At 41.0% G+C, this 21,657-nt stretch overlaps 1 protein-coding gene and 1 long non-coding RNA gene across 2 annotated transcripts in view; both read left to right on the plus strand.

Annotated features, from left to right (window-relative positions):
- LOC121858168 (aminopeptidase N-like) overlaps positions 1–17,363 on the plus strand; it is a 35,281-nt gene extending 17,918 nt beyond the window's left edge. The window contains exons 7-17 of the mRNA XM_042354382.1: positions 1,975–2,158; positions 10,124–10,280; positions 13,818–13,899; positions 14,027–14,210; positions 14,538–14,883; positions 14,990–15,132; positions 15,227–15,405; positions 15,938–16,108; positions 16,334–16,477; positions 16,649–16,727; positions 16,996–17,363. Coding sequence (XP_042210316.1) covers positions 1,975–2,158; positions 10,124–10,280; positions 13,818–13,899; positions 14,027–14,210; positions 14,538–14,883; positions 14,990–15,132; positions 15,227–15,405; positions 15,938–16,108; positions 16,334–16,477; positions 16,649–16,727; positions 16,996–17,157 — 1,831 coding nt within the window. The 3' untranslated portion in view covers positions 17,158–17,363. The remainder of the gene's footprint in view (positions 1–1,974; positions 2,159–10,123; positions 10,281–13,817; positions 13,900–14,026; positions 14,211–14,537; positions 14,884–14,989; positions 15,133–15,226; positions 15,406–15,937; positions 16,109–16,333; positions 16,478–16,648; positions 16,728–16,995) is intronic.
- Positions 17,364–18,911: 1,548 nt separating this feature from the next.
- LOC121858169 lies at positions 18,912–21,218 on the plus strand. Its single transcript, XR_006087369.1, has 3 exons — positions 18,912–18,984; positions 19,299–19,745; positions 20,301–21,218. It is a non-coding gene; the product is annotated as an uncharacterized LOC121858169 (long non-coding RNA).
- The last annotated feature ends 439 nt before the right edge of the window (positions 21,219–21,657 follow it).

The raw sequence follows: 21,657 nt of genomic DNA on the forward strand, positions 1-21,657 counted from the left end.
CAACACAGCAAACATCACTCCAACACAACAAACATCACTCCAACACAGCAAACATCACTCCAACACAGCAAACATCACTCCAACACAACAAACATCACTCCAACACAGCAAACATCACTCCAACACAGCAAACATCACTCAACACAACAAACATCACTCCAACACAACAAACATCACTCCAACACAACAAACATCACCCAACACAACAACATTACTTCCAACACAGCAAACATCACTCCAATACAGCAAACATCACTCCAACACAACAAACATCACTCCAACACAGCAAACATCACTCCAACACAGCAAACATCACTCCAACACAGCAAACATCACTCCAACGCAACAAACACCACTCCAACACAACAAACATCACTCCAACACAGTAATCATCATTCCAACACAGTAAACATCACTCCAACACAGTAAACATAACACCAACACTGGAAACATCACTCCAACGCAACAAACATCACTCCAACACAGTAAACATTACTCCAACACAGTAAATATCACTCCAACACAACAAACATCACTACAACACAACAAACATCACTACAACACAACAAACATCACTCCAACACAGTAAACATTGCTCCAACACAGCAAATATCACTCCAACACAACAAACATCACGCCAACACAACAAACATCACTATAACACAACAAACATCACTCCAACACAAAAAACAGCACTCCACCACAGTAAACATCACTACAACACAACAAACATCACTCCAACACAGTAAATATCACTCCAACACAGTAAATATCACTACAACACAATAAGCATCACTCCAACACAACAAACATCACTCCAACATAGCACACATCACTCTAGTACAGCATACATCACTCCAACACAGCAAACATCACTCAAACACAAGAAACATCACTCCAACACAACAAACATCACTGCAACACAACAAACATCACTCCAACACAGCAAACATCACTCCAACACAGCAAACATCACTCCAACACAGCAAACATCACTCCAACGCAATAAATACCACTCCAACACTACAAACATCACTCCAACACAGCAAACATCACTCCAACACAACAAACATCACTCCAACACAGCAAACATCACTCCAACACAACAAATAATACTCCAACACAGCAAACATCACTCCAACACAGCAAACATCACTCTAACACAGCAAACATCACTCCAACAAAGCAAATATCACTCCAACACAACAAACATCACTTCAAGACAACAAACATCACTCCAACACAACAAACATCACTCCAACACAACAAACATCACTCCAACACAACAAAACACTGCAACACAACAAATATTTGTCCAACACAGTAATCATCACTCCAACACAACAAACATCACTGCAACACAGCAAACATCACTCCAACACAGCAAACATCACTCCAACACAAGAAACATCACTCCAACACAACAAACATCACTCCAACACAACAAACATCACCCAACACAGCAAACATCACTCCAACACACCAACATATTACTCCAACACAGCAAACATCACTCCAATACAGCAAACATCACTCCAACACAACAAACATCTTTCCAACACAACAAACATCTTTCCAACACAGCAAACATCACTCCAACACAGCAAACATCACTCCAACACAACAAACATCACTCCAACACAACAAACATCACTCCAACACAACAAACATCACTCCAACACAGCAAACATCACTCCAACACAACAAATATTACTCACAGCAAACATCACTCCAATACAGCAAACATCACTCCAACACAACAAACATCATTCCAACACAGCAAACATCACTCCAACACACCAAACATCACTCCAACACAACAAGCATCACTCCAACACAACAAACATCACTCCAACGCAACAAACATCACTCCAACACAGCAAACATCATTCCAACACAACAAACATCACTCCAACATAACAAACATCACTCCAACACAGCAAACATCACTCCATGCCTACTTTACCCACCCAGCGAGCCGTCCATGCTGTACAACCCTGGGGTCTCGTCAGCGAGCAACAGACAGCGTGTGGTGGTGTTGGTGTCTCATGAGTTGGCCCATCAGTGGTTTGGGAACTTAGTCACTCCCAGCTGGTGGAACGACATCTGGCTCAATGAAGGGTTCGCTACCTTCCTACAGTCTGTTGTTACTGATTATGTGAGTATAACTGTGGTTTTGGGAGGTGTGTTATATATATATATATATATATATATATATATATATATATATATATATATATATATATATATATATATATATATATATATATATATATATATATGCTGATAACCACAAGGAAAGAAGAAAACACGAAGTTCCCAAGCGCTTTCGTGTAATTCACATCTTCAGGGGTGAGTACAGACTAAAGAGAAGTACAAAACAAGGTGTATATATACAGAGGAGGGTGAGACCAGGTCCACAATGGTCAGGTATTAGGTAATGACCCTACTAATCTTTAAATAGCACCGCAACGGTCGGTAGTCAGGTCAGAGGGTAAGGTGACCCAACCTTCTTACCTGGTTACAGATCTTCTTAATTACAAAATTGTCCAGTTTGTACAAGCCATTACTCAAATTCATTTTGAATGCTTCGGTATGTTTAATGAGACTAGATTCTATGATGTTCCTACTATCAATTGAATTACAAGGTAATATTGAGGAGGCATTATCCCAGTCAATGCAATGCTTGTTATCCCTCAAATGAACAAATAGAGCATTGGATTCCTGGCCTGTCCTAACACTATATTTATGTTGTTTAAGTCTAGTTACAAGATCTTTACCTGTCTGGCCTAAGTAAAACTTATTACATTCCTTGCAAGGAACTTTATAAATGCAACCAATTGAGTTGTTGGGGGAGTTCTTGATTAACATTTGTTTAACAGTGCATGAGTTTTTAAATGCCACATTGACGTTCCAGGTTTTTAGTTGTAAAGGAATGTGTGAGAAATTTTTGTGAAATGGTAATATTAAGATATTCTTATGGTCATGGGTGGGCTTGAGATCAGTTCTATAAAAAGTTTTCTTAGTAATGTTTAGGCATTTGTCTATGAAAGATTTAGGGTATTTAAGGTTTGAGCCAATATTATAGATATATTTATATTCCTCATCAATGAATTCCGGACTGCAAATTCTCAAAGCACGTAAAAACATTGTTGAAAATACTGACTGTTTGACTCTATTATGGTGGGCAGAATAATAATGAATGTATGAACACACATTAGTAGGTTTTCTATAAATACTGAACTTAAAAGTGTTACCTATTCTGTGTATCAGACAGTCTAGGAATGGCAATTTACAGTCTTGCTCTAATTCCACAGTGAATTTGATCGAGGGGGCTAAGTTGTTAAGTTGTGGCAGGAAAGCTTTTAGGTCCTCATTACATGCAAGGAATGTAATATGTTTTACTTAGGCCAGACAGGTAAAGATCTTGTAACTAGACTTAAACAACATAAATATAGTGTTAAGACAGGCCAGGAATCCAATGCTCTGTTTGTTCATTTGAGGGATAACAAGCATTGCATTGACTGGGATAATCCCTCCTCAATATTACCTTGTAATTCAATTGATAGTAGGAACATCATAGAATTTAGTCTCATTATGGCTAGTGCTACTTGTAAACGGGGCTATGCCCATCTGTGGACCGAGTTACAGAATACCAAGGAAAAAACCCTGAAATTAGAGCAAGAAATCTTGAAATTAAAGGAAGAGATACCAAAGATGAAGGTAGAAACGAGACAGGGAAAGCCGGTGAATGACGAATGGAAGGTTGTGAGGAGAGGGACTACCAAGCTGGTGGTCAAGAAACACACCAAGGATACAACAACGACAACAACAGCTGAGTGTACCAACTCGTTCAGTCCGTTGATAGACGAAATGGACGTTAGTACAGTCAGGGACAGGGCTGACAAGGAAAGTATAAAAACTTTAATTGCTGGTGACTCACAGGTAAGGTACTTGGACAGAGCCTTTTGTGGTAAAAATAAAAATAGGATGAGGGTGTGTTTGCCAGGGGCTGGGGTGGGGGATATAGTTGACAGGATGGACAATATCTTGTCTGGTAATGGGAACAAACCCATTATCTGCCTCAGTGCAGGAGGCAACGATATTGGCGGGTGTAGGAGTGAAGAGATTCTTGATAAGTTCAAGACAGCTATAAATCGTATTAGGACTAAGGGAGGGATCCCTATCATATGTAGTGTCTAGGAAAGAAGGAGAGTTAGCAATGAATGGTTGTCAAGGGCAGTTGGTGTCATCGGCCGTCTTGACGGATATTGCAAGTCAATATCGTCCCATACATTGACCACTGGGAAAACTGCTACGGCAGAAGGGACCTTTATGCTGGGGATGGGGTGCACCTGTCTCGGGAGGGGGTGGCAACCCTGGCTGGGTCTTTAGAGGGGGCAGTTCAAAAGATATCGAAGTCTTTAAACTGCTAGGAGAACATGAGGGCACGGGGGTGGAGGAGACTGCTGTAGGAGCGGGTAAGCAAAGTGAAAGATTACAGGGAAATAGTGTTAGGAATGACAACAAAACTAAAGGAGACGGGGAGTTTAAACCTAAATGCGGTAAAGGGAGGACTCAGAACACGACTAACTTTAATGTCTACTACGCGAACAGCAGAAGTATGAGAAACAAAATGGATGATATTAGGGCCTTAGTATGTACCGAAAAAATCGACATAATAGCATTCACTGAAACATGGATCAACCTAGACTCACGTGAGTTACCGGTTGAATACCAAATTGCGGGTTACAAATTGTTCCATACCGATAGGCAGACCAGGAAAGGAGGCGGAGTAGCAATCTATGTCAGGGATAATCTGAAGTGTGAAATAAATAAGGAAATAAAAACTGAGCGGAATACAGAAACAATTTGGATGGAATTAATCGACCGTAGGGAAAAATTAATCACAGGAGTAATATATAGACCTCCCAATCTTGATAGAGTCAATGAGCGACTTATCTGGGATGAAATGCACAGGGCTTCCATACACAACAAAGACTGTATAGTAGGTGACTTTAACCTTGGCCAAATAGATTGGACTGACCTTAAGGGTAACTCAGAATCAGAGGATTTTCTCGAAACGATCCAGGACTGTTTCCTAAGTCAACATATAACCGTACCCACCCGGGGTAGTAATATACTCAATTTAGTTCTGTAGAACAGAGAAAACCTCATTAGCAATGTCGAGGTAGGGAACGAACTTGCAAACAACGATCACAAAGAAATTAGATTCCAGTTAGATTTTCAGGGCAGACGTAAGGAAAATTCCACTAAAGTACCAGATTTCAGAAGGGCAAACTTTGACAGTTAAAAGAGGCAGCTGGGAGAAGGGGTGTCGCGCTTGGGCGTAAACCTGACAGATGACACAGACCTGATATAGAGATGTGAGAGAGCCGAGTTCCACGACAATTTAAATAATGAGTTACTTAATGCATAAAGGCAGAACATACCATACAAAAAACTCAGATCACACAACAATGACCCTAAATGGATAAATAATTATTTAAAGAACATCATTGGCCAAAGGAAGGCTATAGGTAGAAGGATAAATCATGGTGAAATTTACCTCCAGGATTATTATAAGGTATTGGCGAGTAGGATTAAAACCGAGATAAGGAAAGCCAAGAGGAATAATGAGGTAAGGATAGCAAGGGAGGCGAAGACAAACCTCAAAGGATTCTACCAATTGTATCCAACTAAAACACGAGAAAAGATTGGACCAATACGGTCAGATACCGGCGAGCTCACTGACAACGACGGAGAAATGAGCAATAATTTGAATAAATATTTTTCTACAGTTTTCACCACCGAAAATGTAAACATGATACCGGAGGCACCGACTCTATTCAGGGATAGTGAAGAAAACAAATTAAGCGAGATAGTAGTGACTAGTAGCGATGTTAGTAAGCAAATAGACAAACTAAAGCCTAATAAGTCACCTGGTCCCGATGAGATATTTGCCAGAGTATTAAAGGAATGTAAGGAAGAGCTTAGTATGCCCTTAGCAAAGTTGTTTAACATGTCCTTAAAAAACAGGTGTAGTACCAGAATCCTGGAGGATAGCGAATGTAATACCGATTTTCAAGAAGGGGGATAGATCACTATCCTCTAACTACCGCCCAATCAGCCTAACATCAATAGTAGGCAAATTACTTGAATCAATCATTTCAAACTCTATTCGAAACCACCTGGAGAAGCACAAGTTGATCAATGATTCCCAACATGGCTTCACAAGCGGGCGTTCATGTCTAACTAATCTATTAACATTCTTTTCATCAGTTTTCGAATCGGTGGACGAAGGGCACAATTATGATGTGGTATATCTCGACTTTAGCAAAGCCTTCGACAGAGTCCCCCACGAAAGACTAATTAGAAAGGTAGAAGCACATGGCATCAAAGGTAATATCCTTAAACGGATTAGGGCGTGGTTACAGGACACGAAACAGCGAGTGAGCATTAACGGCACTAAATCCCATTGGAGCAACGTCACTAGTGGAGTTCCCCAAGGCTCAGTACTTGGACCATTATTATTTATTATATACATAAACGACATAGATATCGGCATAGACAGCAACATAAGTAAATTTGCTGATGACACTAAAATAGGACGTGTTATTAAATCTGACGAGGACTCAGCAAAACTACAGGAAGATCTAAACAAATTTTTCGAATGGTCTGAAAAATGGCAGATGAAATTCAACGTGGACAAATGTAAAGTACTCAGTATAGGAGATGTAAACAGGGAAACCAGATACCAGATGAACAACGATGCCATAGAGAAATCTGACTGCGAGAGAGATTTAGGAGTAATGATAAGTAGGAACTTTAAGCCAAGTAAACAATGTGTTTTCATACAAAGGAGTGTTAGTTACAAGACTAGCGAGGTTATCCTGAAACTGTATCTTGCTCTTGTGAGACCACACCTGGATTACGCAGTTCAGTTCTGGTCACCGTATTACAGAATGGATAAAGAATCCTTGGAAAGAATTCAGAGGAGAATGACAAGACTAATCCCGGGCATTAGGAACCTTGAGTATAGAGACAGGTTAAAGCATCTTAATTTGCACTCCCTCGAGAGACGTAGAGCGAGGGGCGACCTGATAGAGGTGTATAAGTGGAAGTCAGGGCTAAACAAAGGGGACATTACAAAGGTACTCAAACTATCCAACCAGGAGCGAACTCGTAACAATGGTTTTAAATTAGACAAATTTAGATTTAGGCGTGAAATAGGTAAACACTGGTTTGGAAACAGAGTAGTGGATGAATGGAACAAGTTACCAAATATCATCATTAACTGGAATACGCTGAATAGCTTCAAACATAGGTTGGATGCTTATATGAGCAATAGGGGTTGGGTGTAAACGGGACTGCCCAGTATGGGCCAATAGGCCCGCTGCAGTTTCCTCCATTCTTATGTTTTTATTAAACATACCGAAGCATTCAACATGAATTTGAGTAATGGCATGTACAAACTGGACAATTTTGTAATTAAGAAGATTTGTAACCAGGTGAGAAGGTTGGGTCACCTTACCCTCTGACCTGACTACCGACCGTTGCGGTGCTATTTAAAGATTAGTAGGGTCATTTCCTAATACCTGACCATTGTGGACCTGGTCTCACCCTCCTCTGTATATATACCCTTGTTTTGTACTTCCCTTTAGTCTGTACTCACCCCTGAAGATGTGAATTACACGAAAGCGCTTGGGAACTTCGTGTTTTCTTCTTTCCTTGTGGTTATCAGCATATATATATATATATATATATATATATATATATATATATATATATATATATATATATATATATATATATATATATATATATATGTAACCGGTCGGAATTTACTGGACTTTATTTTCTCACTTGTCTTGGGGTTTATTAAAGATTATTAGATGGTAATGGCAGTGGAAGCGCCCCTTTGAGAAAAATCCCGAACCAGCACAAGAGCACTTAAATTTACTAACAAAATGAATTGTCCGTGACCCGTGGAAAGATAGCGTCTGTGACTGGGATGAATGAGACACACTGTAAATTTTAGACACTTATATTCCCTCCAACTACAAACACAATCAAATAATGGTGCACCAATATGCGCACCTCTTAACTTGAACTTAAAACACTACTCTGAGGAATAAAAGTTATACATGATATTGAAATTATTAGAAACTCAGGCAACAATAAATTTAAAGTATTAAGAAATGTTGCTTGCACACATGAAACAGGCCTTAAGGGTTTTCACAGAATAATTTCCACCACTGCGGAAGTGGTATAAAAATAAGAAATTATTAATTCCACTATGAATAGGCCTAAAGCGCACTCAATATAATTATGTTACACCAACAGATGCAGGCCTTAAGGGTTTTCAACAAAATAATATCAGTCACTGAGGAAATGGTATTAAAAAATAAGAAATTAAATACTTTACAATGAATAGGCCTAAAGGGCACTCAATATAATTATGTTACACCAACAGATGCACACCTCCTAACCTAACTTAAACACTACTCTGGGGAACAAAGGTTATATCTGAGATTGAAACTATAAAGAAATTTTAAATGCACACAGCATACATTAGTAACTGAAAAAATAGTATTAACTACACACAAAAATATTGTCACTATTATAAAGACGTTACTGAGTCCACCAATACCCGTGAACCATGCTTCCTAACCTAACACACACACAGATTCCACCTGCACTCCGTAGTCGTTTAAGGCACAACCAACAGGCACCCGTAGTTTAAGGCCCAAATCAGCCTTTCTCCACCTTGGAAAGTGTACCTCTAAACTCCACTGACTCTTGGCCCCAGTGTGCGACCCTGTATCACTCAGCTAGCTTCACTTTACCCCACGGTACATCCATAAAGCGGAAGGGAGTGAGCCAATCAGACCTTGTACAGTTGAGAGAAGCTTTAGCTTCCCGTTAGCAAGAGGGTTTCACTAAGCTGCTTGAAACATGTGGTATTGTGAGCCGAGGTAGAGGAGAGCTGATGACCCCAACGATCGTCCCGTCGTCAGCTGGGCACCCAGACGGCTAGATTCCCTGAAGAGATCCTTTGCTACCCCGCTAAACAGTGACAGGCTTACACTGATCGGTCCAATGGCGACAATCGCCACCCTCAATCATCAACGGCAGTCTCAAACGGCAGTCAATCTCTCGCAGTCATCACTCTCGCAGTCAATTTCTCGCAGTCAAGTGGGTTCTGACGGAAACCCTGAAATGAACTCACTGTTAGCTCTTGTTAACTTTACCACTGCCCTATCTAACCCTGTCTGAGATCGAATGAGACTTACTTGTTATACTGCAATAGTGCAACACAGGTGACTAGGCCACGTGACTATTTCTGTGGACTGACGCGCAGGGATGTCCTGTAGGTCCAATCGCTTTCACGTGATTGAGGACCAGCCAGCGTCGCGTCTCTCCAAGGCGCTAGCTTAGGCCTACGTGACATATTTTCCGCCTAACTAATAACTCCTTGGGACACCCGTAACATTATTCAGACTGATAAACGATATATAATAATTTCAAATTCAATAATAGTCCCTTAACTTCATGAATCGCATCATTATTAATTCGGCAAATTACATTTAATATCACTTAGGCCTAGTTCCACAACCTCTCTCTATGTGCAGGGAGCGCTCTCTTCCCTCCGACGACCTTGAAAGCTCAGTATCGCCAATTGTGCGGTGTTTGAAATTAATCTGAAATTTCTGAATATTACATATATATATATATATATATATATATATATATATATATATATATATATATATATATATATATATATATATATATATATATATATATCGTACATCTCTCTCTCTCTCTCTCTCTCTCTCATCTATATTTGTGTCTAAATAATTTGACTAATATCAACATTAATCACCCATGTTAACATTTATTTTAATCTTATCCAAGACATGTTAATTAATTATAATATTAATTTAAAGGCAAAATTCATTTTAACGTTAACCTTCTATATATTAACATCCATTTTAACATAAACTAACATGTTAATATGTAAACATCAAATAAATATTCCATCTAATCATTGCACACCTTAACATTATCCTCCTATCGTGTTAAAAATGTTAATATATCACCTGTCTGACCATAACAGCTGGAACCAGAGTGGAAGATGGTGGAACAGATGGTGGTAGATGGTGTACAGATGGTAATGGTGCTAGATAGTTTGTGTTCCTCTCATCCCATCAGCATAAACGTTGATACACTTGACCAGATCCACCAAATATATGATACCATCGCCTATGTTAAAGGTAAGTAAGGGATGGATAAGGGGTGAGTAAGGGGTGGGTAAGGGGTGGGTAATAGGGTGTGTCAATTTAGGGGGTGAACTGGCTAAATTGAAAATCGAGTAATTTGGTAGCAATTTATTGTAGTCTTTAAGCATGCAAAACAATATTCTGGCATAAATTTTTTTTTATAATAAGTCCTACCTACATCAAATGGATTTTTAAATGTACATATTTGTGAATTTATAACATAACCAGCGTTTGCACACATGTTACTGTTTCAAGTTTCAAATTATTATATTTTATTATCCGTAGTCTATTTGAAAGTAACCAATGCCTTCATACTCTCTTTGCTTTGGTTTCTTGTCATCAGTAGTCTGCTTGCTATTTGTGCTTTGATGTAACCTTCTCGCCTCTCGTGGCTGTAAACATGGCCCGCTGCTTCTGTGACCATTTTCACACATCTCTCCACACTTTGAGTGTGGGAAGGCCACTTCGGCACCTGCATTGGAGTCTCTTTAAGGTTTCTCAATTCTTGGCTAGTTAGACTTGTTGTCAATGGTGGCTCTAAGACTTCCAAACTCAAGTCAACCAATTCTGACAATTTGGTGGCATTGACGTTTATTGGGGGAACTTTTCTTGAATGAAACGAACAGTCTCCCAACTGGTCGTCATCTATTAGCGTTCCTCTAATCTTTAGAATGACTTCTACAGCCTCGGTTCGGAGATTGGTACATTGACTGCAAAGCATTGCTTGCAAAACTGCTTCTGATCGAGCATACCAAGCGGACCTTCTTGCCACAGGTAACACGATGTCCCTCACTACCTTCCTCTGTGTTCTTACTAGCTGCAATTGAAACAAAAGGTGATTGGGCCCATCCACCCACATAGGATTAAGTTTCACACTAAACCACTGGGGAAGATAAACTCCAATAATAAATTCAACAATTAACCTCAAATTCTTCAGCACTTTGCCCTTCAATTCGTGTTTGGAAATCCAAATCCTGCAGAAACGAAGAGCTGTAGTTAACCAACGGCTGTGACTGACAGGTCCAATCTCCAAGAGAGCCAATGACTGAGGCACTTCTCCTGATCTTATTGCTTGGGCAATACGATAAGCATAGGATTGATCTGTGCTGAGATCTTTGATGACTCCTTCAGACAACGCCGGAAGGGGAGGGCCAACTTCGACCTTTGGAAAGGTTGTATTTATTTCTAGTTGTGTTGCTTCATCCAGCATGATGCCAAGGGGACCTGACCACTTGTTGTTGCTCTTTGTAGGACCATCAAGTTCCTGGATGAGATGACGAAGAGGTAGCTCGCCTGTATGTAAATCACATACAATCCAAACAAGTCTTCTTCCTAGTTTTTTCTCTAAATGCGTCATTACACCCCCCTGCCATCCGGTGTTCACTGCAGTTGAATCTCCACCAACAGCCTGCAGTGAACTGCCAAGTCCTCTCTCCTGAACCCAACATAAAATATGATCAGCAATGACCTCTGCATGTTTCTTCCCTTCTACTTCAGTTTCGGGAGCAAAGTGAAACAAAAACCGACCACCAGGCTCAGAACAGACAGAGTAGTGTTCTTCTTTGATGAGACCTGGAAACTTTCTGTTCACTCCCTCTACTTCTAGCAAAACTTTTGTGTCATCTATTCTTCCATCAAACAAAAGACAGGAGAGCCCTCCCTCGCTTAAATCTTTTTCATGCTGATCAGATATTTCCTTCATTATTTTTTCTTGTGCTCTTCTAATTTTATTATGATCTATCACCAAAGATACATCCTCTCGGCTGATGAGGCCTGCATCTATCCAAGCCGCAGTTGCAATTTCAGCCTCACGAAGTCCAGCATGGTGGCGAATACTAGCTAAAGCAATGTTTGAAATATTTCTTGTGTTGTATTTCATTTTCTTTGGTAAAGGTTCAGATGGCTCTTTGGAACTATCATTTGATGTTGCTTCCTGTTCATCAGAAGAACTATCAAAGAAGTGATAAACATCTTGACACAGCTCTTCCTCTCTTTGGATGGCTTCTTCACTCTTCATTTTCTTCTTTTGTTCCCTCTCTCGGATTTGTTCTCTTCTTGGCATTAGCAATCTGCTTCTTTGTTTCTGAATAATCTATTAAACCCATTTGCATACTTCCTTGGCCTTCTGCCTTTGTCCTCTGTGCCTTTATAAATTCAAGCTCTAAAACAGGGATCTTCTTTTCACGAGGACAACCACAATCAATGTGGGAATTATTTTCTCTCTTACCTGAGTGAGAACAGTTGGATTCAGAATATAATTGTATGGAGCACTTGCAGGTCAAAATGTCAAACAGAGTATCAAGTGTGTGCAGAAATTCATTTTTCCTGGCCAAGTTTCCTTTACCAAGTGATGTTTCAACTGCTTTGTGCCATAATTTCGTTAGTTTTAGCTCAATAGTTCGACACTGATTAATCACAGGTGGTTTGAATAGTGCATTAGCTTTTGTCCATTGATGCAGAAGAGGGACTATCATGTCATTTATGAGTTCTTTATCTGTATAGTTCCTTCTGTCCTTTGCATTTTTTTCTCGAAGGAGTAACCCTAATCTTAGCATGTCTCTCACTGTTGGAAGTTCTGATACAGGAAGCTCCTTCCCTTTACCAACTAGCAGGCTCAAGTGGGTTGACAACTGACTTCTTGTCTTCAATTTTGACATCTTCACACTATCTGACAAATAGAAAAATATTTCAATGTTTCATAATTCAATTGTTGTTTCAAAAAATATCAATTTGTTTATCAAAAATGCTGTAACAGAAATAACATAATAATTTCTTAGAACATAATGCTTTATACAATGATATAAGTAACTGCGACAATCAATATGCCCTACTCACAATAATTAAAATGTAGAATTCGTCTGGTAGAGTAGGTGCAAGTGCAATGAGAGCAAACCACCGTCTATGATATCTAGAAGGAGAGTGAGCCGGGCGCCTTATCCTCACGCTTGGTACAAGTCAAAACAAGAATTAAACTGTCCCACACGGAGAGCCTGTTCATGTTCATGTTCTGACATGCATATTGTACACAAGCTATAGAACCATAAAATACTCCATAATCCATATGCTTACATGAGATTAGTTAATATCAAGTGAATAATTCTAATCAAGTCTCATTAATTTGTTGAAATACTGATATTTGAAACTTTAAGGTATAATTGATGTAGGTGAGGGTTATTTCAATTCATTTTTGTTTGCTAATCTCAAGTTTAGACATAAAGAGGCACAATATTTTGACTACCAAATTTGATTTTTAACATGTTGACAAAATTGACACACCCTAGTGGATAAGGTGAGTAAGGTATGGGTAAGGGGTGGGTGAAGGGTGGGTAAGGGGTGGGTAAGGTGTGGGTAAGGGGTGGGTAAGGGGTGGGTGAGGGCGGGTATGTGTGTAAGGGGTGGGTGAGGGGTGGGTAAGGAGTGGGTGAGGGGTGGGTAAGGGGTGGGTAAGCTCTGTGTTTGAGGGTAAGCGAGAGAAAGAACAAGAGTCATAATAAGGTAAATAGTTGAAACTTTATTCCCCTATATTCTCAGGCTCATCTATAATCAGGATGATGAGCCACTTCCTAACGGAGACTACCTTCAGGAGGGGCCTCGCTAGCTACCTCAACTACTAGTAAGTCTTTCTAGCTGACAAGGATATTCACTCCATTATTCGTGTGACTTGATGTTTTTAGTGCACACACACACACACACACACACACACATATGGAGCGGATAACTGAGTGTTCACTCTGTCACAGTGCCTACAACTCAGCCACCCAGGACGACCTGTGGCAGTTCTTGACGGCGGCGGCACACCAGGACGGCACTCTCACCTCTGACCTCACTGTCAAGGTCATCATGGACACCTGGACACTCCAGATGGGCTACCCGCTGATTACTGTCACTCGTAGTGATGATGGCACCTCAGCCACTGTCACTCAGGTGAGTTACTGTCACCCATAGTGATGATGGCACCTCAGCCACCGTCACTCAGGTGAGTTACTGTCACCCACCCAGAGTGATGATGGTACCTCAGCCACTGTCACTCAGGTGAGTTACTGTCACCCATAGTGATGATGGCACCTCAGCCACTGTTACTCAGGTGAGTTACTGTCACCCATAGTGATGATGGCACCTCAGCCACTGTCACTCAGGTGAGTTACACAGATACAATGCGTCACTTACACGTGTAGTAAGAAGATAAAAGGTGTTGGACCCAATCTTCAGTAGAGCGGTTGTACTCACGAGCGCTTGACATGTCACCCCCAGGAGAGGTTCCTGCTGATACCGAGGGAGAATACGACGGCGAGGCAGCAGGAGGCGCCCTACAGGTGGTGGGTGCCGCTCTCCTACACCTCGGCCAACAACTCAGACTTCAGCAACACAATTCCCTCTGAGTGGATGAAGGACTCGGAAGAACACAAGGCGTTGACCTCGCTGCCCGCCAGTGACCAGTGGGTCATATTCAACCTACAGGAGACAGGTTACTACCGCGTCAACTATGACTCCAACAACTGGGCCTTGATCACTGATCAGCTCAAAACTGATCATGAAGCCATTCACGTGATCAACCGAGCCCAGATCATTGATGATGCCCTTAACCTGGCCCGTGCAGGTAAGTTGCCCAATTAAGGTGAAATAATCTAGGAGTTCTAATCTTAAGGTGTTATAAAGCTGGGGGCCTAAGCTTTAGGTGATCAATTACTATTCCCACCTACCAGGTCGACTGTCCTACGAGACAGCGCTGAGACTCAATGTTTACCTGAGGAAGGAACAAGAGTACACCCCGTGGCAGGCGGCCCTCACCAGCCTCACTTACCTGCAGGACATGTTATCACGGACCCCGAGCTACCTGGCCCTGAAGGTGTGTGTTATGTAGATACACTATACAAACTAACCTAACCTAACCTTGCCTAATCTAACTTGACTAACCTGACCAATCAAAACCTAACCTGTAGAAGTACCTGTTGGACCTCCTGATGCCGCTGTACAAGTCTGTGGGGTTCGAGGATGCCGAGGATGACCCACACTTTCAGCAGTACAAGAGGGTGCTCGCTCTCTCCTGGGCCTGCCGTCTTGGCCTCCCTGACTGTGTGAAGAATGCTGATAGTCACTTCAAAGCCTGGTTAAACGGCAGGTGGGTGTTCATTGAATATTGCCTGTAACGACTACCTGTGATTCTATCTGTACCACCTGTGAACGACTACATTTAGGGAGTCGTCCCTACACGCGAATCAGACTTATTACGACCTCTGAGTCACCATAGTAGTGAAGCCTTTCATTACCTCTTGGCCCACCATCACACGATTTACTGGCCGCGTTCACCCACTCTGAGAAACATCGTTTATTGTGCCTTTGTTGTCGTTTTATTGTTCTGGTCGTCATTTTGTACCTTAATAAAACGTTTTATAATGTTTCGGTAAGTTTTTGCATATGGTGAAGACTGTGTTGTGATGTTGAGTGTTGTATATACTGTTGTGGTGTTGATATAGTACCAGTTACGGTTAGCTCAGTTGGTCAGGGAGATACCGTATATATTTCTTGTTCTGTTACCGTACCTCCAGTGAGATGTTGTGCACAGTCATTCAGTGTATACAGTTTCTATGTTTTGTTGACGTCCGTGCCAGTTAGTCAGTAAAGGTACACAGTCTCTCTCCTCACCTTTACAGCTCCATCTCGCCAAATCTCAAGTCGACGGTATACTGCACGGGGATCGCTCAGGGCGGGGAGGTGGAGTGGGAGGCCGCCTGGAGCCGTTACCTCACCTCCAACACCCCTGCAGAGAAGACCCAACTCCTAGCGGCCCTCGGCTGTACCAAACACACCGGGATCCTCTCACGGTGAGCACCACTGGAATCAATAAGACTTTGTATGTGATTTTGTTTGATGATTAACCAAATGTTAACCAAACCTAACCTAACCAATTAGAGACCATTAGTGTACAGATAACGTTATTGGTTTTTTACCCATTAGAGAACTCTAATTAAGAGGTAGTGGGTTCTTTTCACCAATTAAAGACCTCTGTTATGGTTTCTCTTAATAAACTAGAAACCCCTGACTTACAGGTACCTGGATATGGCATTCACTGAAGGTAGCGGTATCAGAAAGGCAGACTCAATCTTGGTACTGAACGCTGTGGCGGAGAATGATGTAGGTCACTCACTAGCTTGGCATTACCTAACACGACGGTGGCAATATATCACCTCCTAGTAAGTACAGTGGTATGGTGTTATAGTGGTATGGTGTTATAGTGGTATGGTGTTTAAGTGGTATGGTGTTAAACTTAATATAGCGTCTATATATTTATATCAATATACTATCAAAGAGTAAAGCCATTGTAACTAACGTGTGTGTGTGTGTGTGTGTGTGTGTTGTTTCAGCTACGACACCTTCACCAGCCTGACTTCCCTCCTCGTTGTTGCCACCTCCAAGTTCAATACACCACGAGAATTACAACAGGTATGTCAAGCTCATTAAATCCTGTACCTGTCTGTCTGTCTGTGTTAACTTATTTATCAATCTATGTTTATATGGCTATCTCTCTATGTTGAATTATCTCTCAATCTGTCTGTCTGTCTGTCTGTCAAATTAGCTATATATCTGTCTGTCTGTCAATGCTAACTTCTATCAATATCTCTGTCAGCTTGTCTATATTAACTTCAAGCTGTCTGTCTGTCTGTCTGAATAACATAGCAAAACATAACATTAATCGCCGTGTTCATGACAGCTAGAAGCGTTCAGGAAGGAGAACTCGAACACTCTCAGACCTGCCAGTTACGCCCTACAACAAGCTCTCGAGTCCACCAATCACAACATTGCCTGGATCAACAACAACTATGACGTCATCGTTCGGTGGCTTCACGACAATGGTTACAAAGAAGTTTATTGACGTCATGTATGAATAATGTGATGTAATGTGTTATGGCGTCATCATTGTGGATTCGTAAAGAAAACTATTTTTTTCTATTTATTAACATCGGCGACTGTACCAACTACGTGATTTGTTAACCTGAAATATATGTGTTTTGTATTTCTGTACTGTCTAGACTCTACATACATTATACTTGCTGAAGCAGTTAAATAAAACTTTATATACACACTATTTTATTTACCTTTGTTGTGTGAGGATTGAGACATAAACAAACATTACAATAATGAAATGAGTTGTAAATAATTTGAGGGGTAGTGGTGGCAGACAAGGTAGGTAGATAACAGGTAGCCTCACTCAGGCCCATAGGAATTCACTAATTGGTAACTCTACTCTCGAGATCGCTAAGCCACGCCCCTTTTGCCACTTCATGCGTTTGTAATAATGAGGTATTATAATCTGTAGAGATCCTTTCTGCTAATGATACCAGTAGGTTTAATTAATTAGTGATGAATTTTAGCTTCAAGAAGTTGAAAAATTGAGTCGCTTAATCCAATTTTATCTGGTATGCTAAACTAGTATTTCATTATTCAATGTAATACTGACAAATATTTTAATTATAGGCTACAGTTAATAATATCATTCTCACAAAATGTAAATACTGTATATAATTGCCATAGGTATAATACAACACCTCCAGTACACGATTTCTTTTGACACCCAAGTCACATATGAAAGCAAATGCAATGGTCTATACTAGAATATAATATAGAAGTCTATTTAAATAATTATACATTAAAATAAGCACTGGTCTACACTAGACTTTATAGTAAGCTACAGGAAGTTCCTTAGGGGTACGAATATATACAGTATTTGAAAACTAAGAGGTTCAACTTTTCTCATAATAATTGCTTAAGTATAGGCTTCCTGCGTATAGAGAACATTATAGGCGACTGTCTGATGAGATGCATGACTATCATTTATTAAAAAATAGCCCACAGTAACAGTCTACTAGATTCATATTAAGTTATATTTTGACAATAGAAATTGCATAATACATTATATATAAAACAGGAAACAAAATGTATGCACATTTAATGGACTTATAATGTATGGTCTTCGTACGTTGTAGTATTCTTGATTTGACCTCCTAATCCCGGTAGATTTATTGTTGGACGTGAGTGCGGCTTTAAAGAAAGCTTTACATTGTCTACTGCTAAATGGTAATTAAAACATTCAGATTTAAAATGCACTGAACATATCGTATGCCACGACTTCACTTGTTTGGTGTTTTTTATATCTTTTCTTTCACAGGCATCTAGCCACTTTGCCCGTAACTTTATGTCCCGAGGGAATGAATAAAAAGATACAAACTTTTTCTTCATTTCTGAGTTGAATTTGCAGGTGGCTACAGCGCAATAAATCATTGTTATAAAAGAAAAACACTCCACTTTCACTTGTAAATATCCTGCTTCTACTGTTTGACGTAACCAAGTGGGCGGAGCTTAATAAGTGATGTCATCGCTAGCCAATCAGCGACGTTGGATGAAATCCAGCGGTCGCAAGTAAGATATTTATATTTATTTTATATATTTAATCAGTGGCTCCAATTAAAATAAAACAAAAAATCTCCATTCCATACATTTATTGTACAACTTTTAATACCATCATAAGCCTTCAAAACTACGTAAATAAAATTTTCATTTTTAATTTCATTAGCGTAGATGCTATGGGAGTGAGGCTACCTGTTATCTACCTACCTTGGTGACAGAGGTGTGCTGACCTCGCTAGAGGAAGGGTTATGGCCGATTTAGCTCCCGGGGACTAACTGACATTGCAATGGCTAGTGTTAGTTGTAAACAGCTCTGTGCCTCCTTGAATGCTGAGCTAGTGAGGTCAAGGATGAAAACTTAGGGTTAAGGGAAGTGATTGCGAGGATGAAGATATGAGATGGGTTGTGAGGAGGGCGGGGCGGGGGAGAGAGTGGGGCAGGTGAGAGAGCGGGTGGGGTGAGAGAGCCTGGCGGGGCGGGTGGGGTGAGAGAACCTGGCGGGGCGGGGCGGGAGAGAGATTCACCCCTTCCTTATTTCACCTGTAGATCAATTTAACCTTAATCAATCTACGTATTACAATGTGCTGGTGAATCATTATTTCTTTTTCAGATCAAGGGATGACTACAGATCCAACTACAGTATAAAGCACTGTTATTGGTGTGGTGCAGTATGTGGCCATCAGTGTGGTGCAGTATGTGGCCATCAGTGTGGTGCAGTATATGGCCATCAGCGTGGTGCAGTATATGGCCATCAGTGTGGTGCAGTATATGGCCAGCAGTGTGGTGCAGTATATGGCCATCAGTGTGGTGCAGTATATGGCCATCAGTGTGGTGCATTGGTGCAGTATGTGGCCATCAGTGTGGTGCAGTATATGGCCATCAGTGTGGTGCATTGGTGCAGTATGTGGCCATCAGTGTGGTGCAGTATATGGCCATCAGTGTGGTGCAGTATATGGCCATCAGTGTGGTGCAGTATGTGGCCATCAGTGTGGTGCAGTATGTGGGGACAACGGACCATGAGTGAAGCTTCAGACTCTACACAATAGTATTCCTGGAGGTTAGTTTTAACGTTGAGTGTGTGGGTGGGTGTAGCATGTTGTGAATTAACGTTTTGAGGGGTGTGGGTGGGTGTAGCTTGTTGTGGTGTCATTTATTCTTGAGGGGGTGTGGGTGGGTGTGGCTTGCTGTGTAGCCATTTAACTTTGTGTGGGGGTGTGGCGTGTTGTATAATGGGTGGGACTGTGTGGTGCATGGAATAGGGTTGTGTCCGCATATGAAGGAATTGTACACGGGGTGGACAGGTGGCTGTGGTGAAGTTTGTCATTCAAGCTAAGTGTAACTAAGCTGTCGAGGGGGACCCTTGAGGCATGCTGAGGGAGGGAAGGTCTAGTAAGTGAGCTGCAGTAAACCTTGTGTATAGTGCATGAAGCGGTGTAGTACATTATAGTGCAGCATTACTGTATTGGTGAGAAGTAATTTGAGTAAACTAATGTGGAGAAAATGTTTTAAGTAAACACTTGGGGACAGTTGAAGTACATGTGGTCTAGTGGTAGATGGAAGTTGCAAGTTTAACTTTCATTTTGCATAAATTACAACTTAAAACATGTTGCAGGTGACGGCTGATGAACGTGAAGGCCAACGGAGAAGTGACAGAACCTTGAGCAAGATTTAACACCCACCATGTTACTTCAGCCTCCTCAGTTAAGTTACTTGTATATCTTAGCTAGTATGGTCATCCCATAAACCACTCAACAGTGTGGTACACTGGGCAGGGAGAATGTGTGGAGCGTGTGTGGAGCCTGGCCGGCTGTGTGTATGGCCGGGCCGACTGAGTGAGGGACCTAGTGGTGTGTGGGGCCTGGTAATCTGTGTGCATGGCCTTGCAGACTGTATGTTGGAGGGTTGTGTGTGTGGACTGACTGTAGACAAGTTGATCTTAAAGTAAAATTAATATTACTTGTAGTGACAGGACTACATGCCTATTACTTACTAGAGAAAATAGTAGTAGTATAGTAGTGAAAATAGCAAGTGGTTTGTGGTTGGGTTTCAACTAATTAACTAACTAACTAGCTAATGTAACCTAACTTAGAATAATCGTAATTAACCTAGACTAAACCAAATGAATATTAAGTTGTCTATTATACAGTAAATATATAAGATAAACTTGTCCAAGAACATAAATTCAAAGCATTTAATTAGCCACTTACGTTAACTGACAATGAATAGAAGAAAGTTAATTTTGCAGTTAGATAAAATTGAGACGTATAAATTATTAAAAAATTATAACTTATGGACAGTTGGTCTAAGTGTTGATGGAAAATGTATGCTTAAGGTTTTTTTTTACATTAATTACAACTTTATACATGTTGTAGGTGACAGCTGATGTACTTGAAGGCCAACGGAGAAGTGACAGAACCTTGAGCAAGATTTAACACCCAGCATGTTACTTCAGCCTCATCAGTTAAGTTACTTGTATATCTCCGCTAGTATGGTCAGCCCATAAACCACTCAACACTGTGCTCCTACACTGGGCAGAGGAGGGTGGGGGGGGGGGGCGGGGGACTGGCCGACTGTGAGTGGGTGCCTAGTGGTCAGTGTGTGGGGCCTGGTAATCTGTGTGTGCATGGCCTTGCAGACTGCATGTCGAAGGGCTCTGGAGAACTGTGTGGTGTGAAGGGCTCTGGAGAACTGTGTGGTGTGAAGGGCTCTGGAGGACTGTGTGGTGTGAAGGGCTTTGGAGGACTGTGTGGTGTGAAGGGCTCTGGAGGACTGTGTGGTGTGAAGGGCTCTGGAGACTGTAGACAGTTATCTTAGAGTAAATTTATTATACGCTAACCTGGTCTGCAGGCCACGCCCCTCTAACATACTATTAGCTGCTTGGTTCACAGAAAATTCAAATTAAATTTGTTCACATTTGGTAAGCAGATCTTTATCTAAAATGATAAATATATGGATTATCAAAATTCAAA

The sequence above is a fragment of the Homarus americanus genome, unplaced genomic scaffold (genome assembly GCF_018991925.1).
Source record: "Homarus americanus isolate GMGI-L3 unplaced genomic scaffold, GMGI_Hamer_2.0 scaffold29099, whole genome shotgun sequence".
Lineage (NCBI taxonomy): Eukaryota > Metazoa > Arthropoda > Malacostraca > Decapoda > Nephropidae > Homarus > Homarus americanus.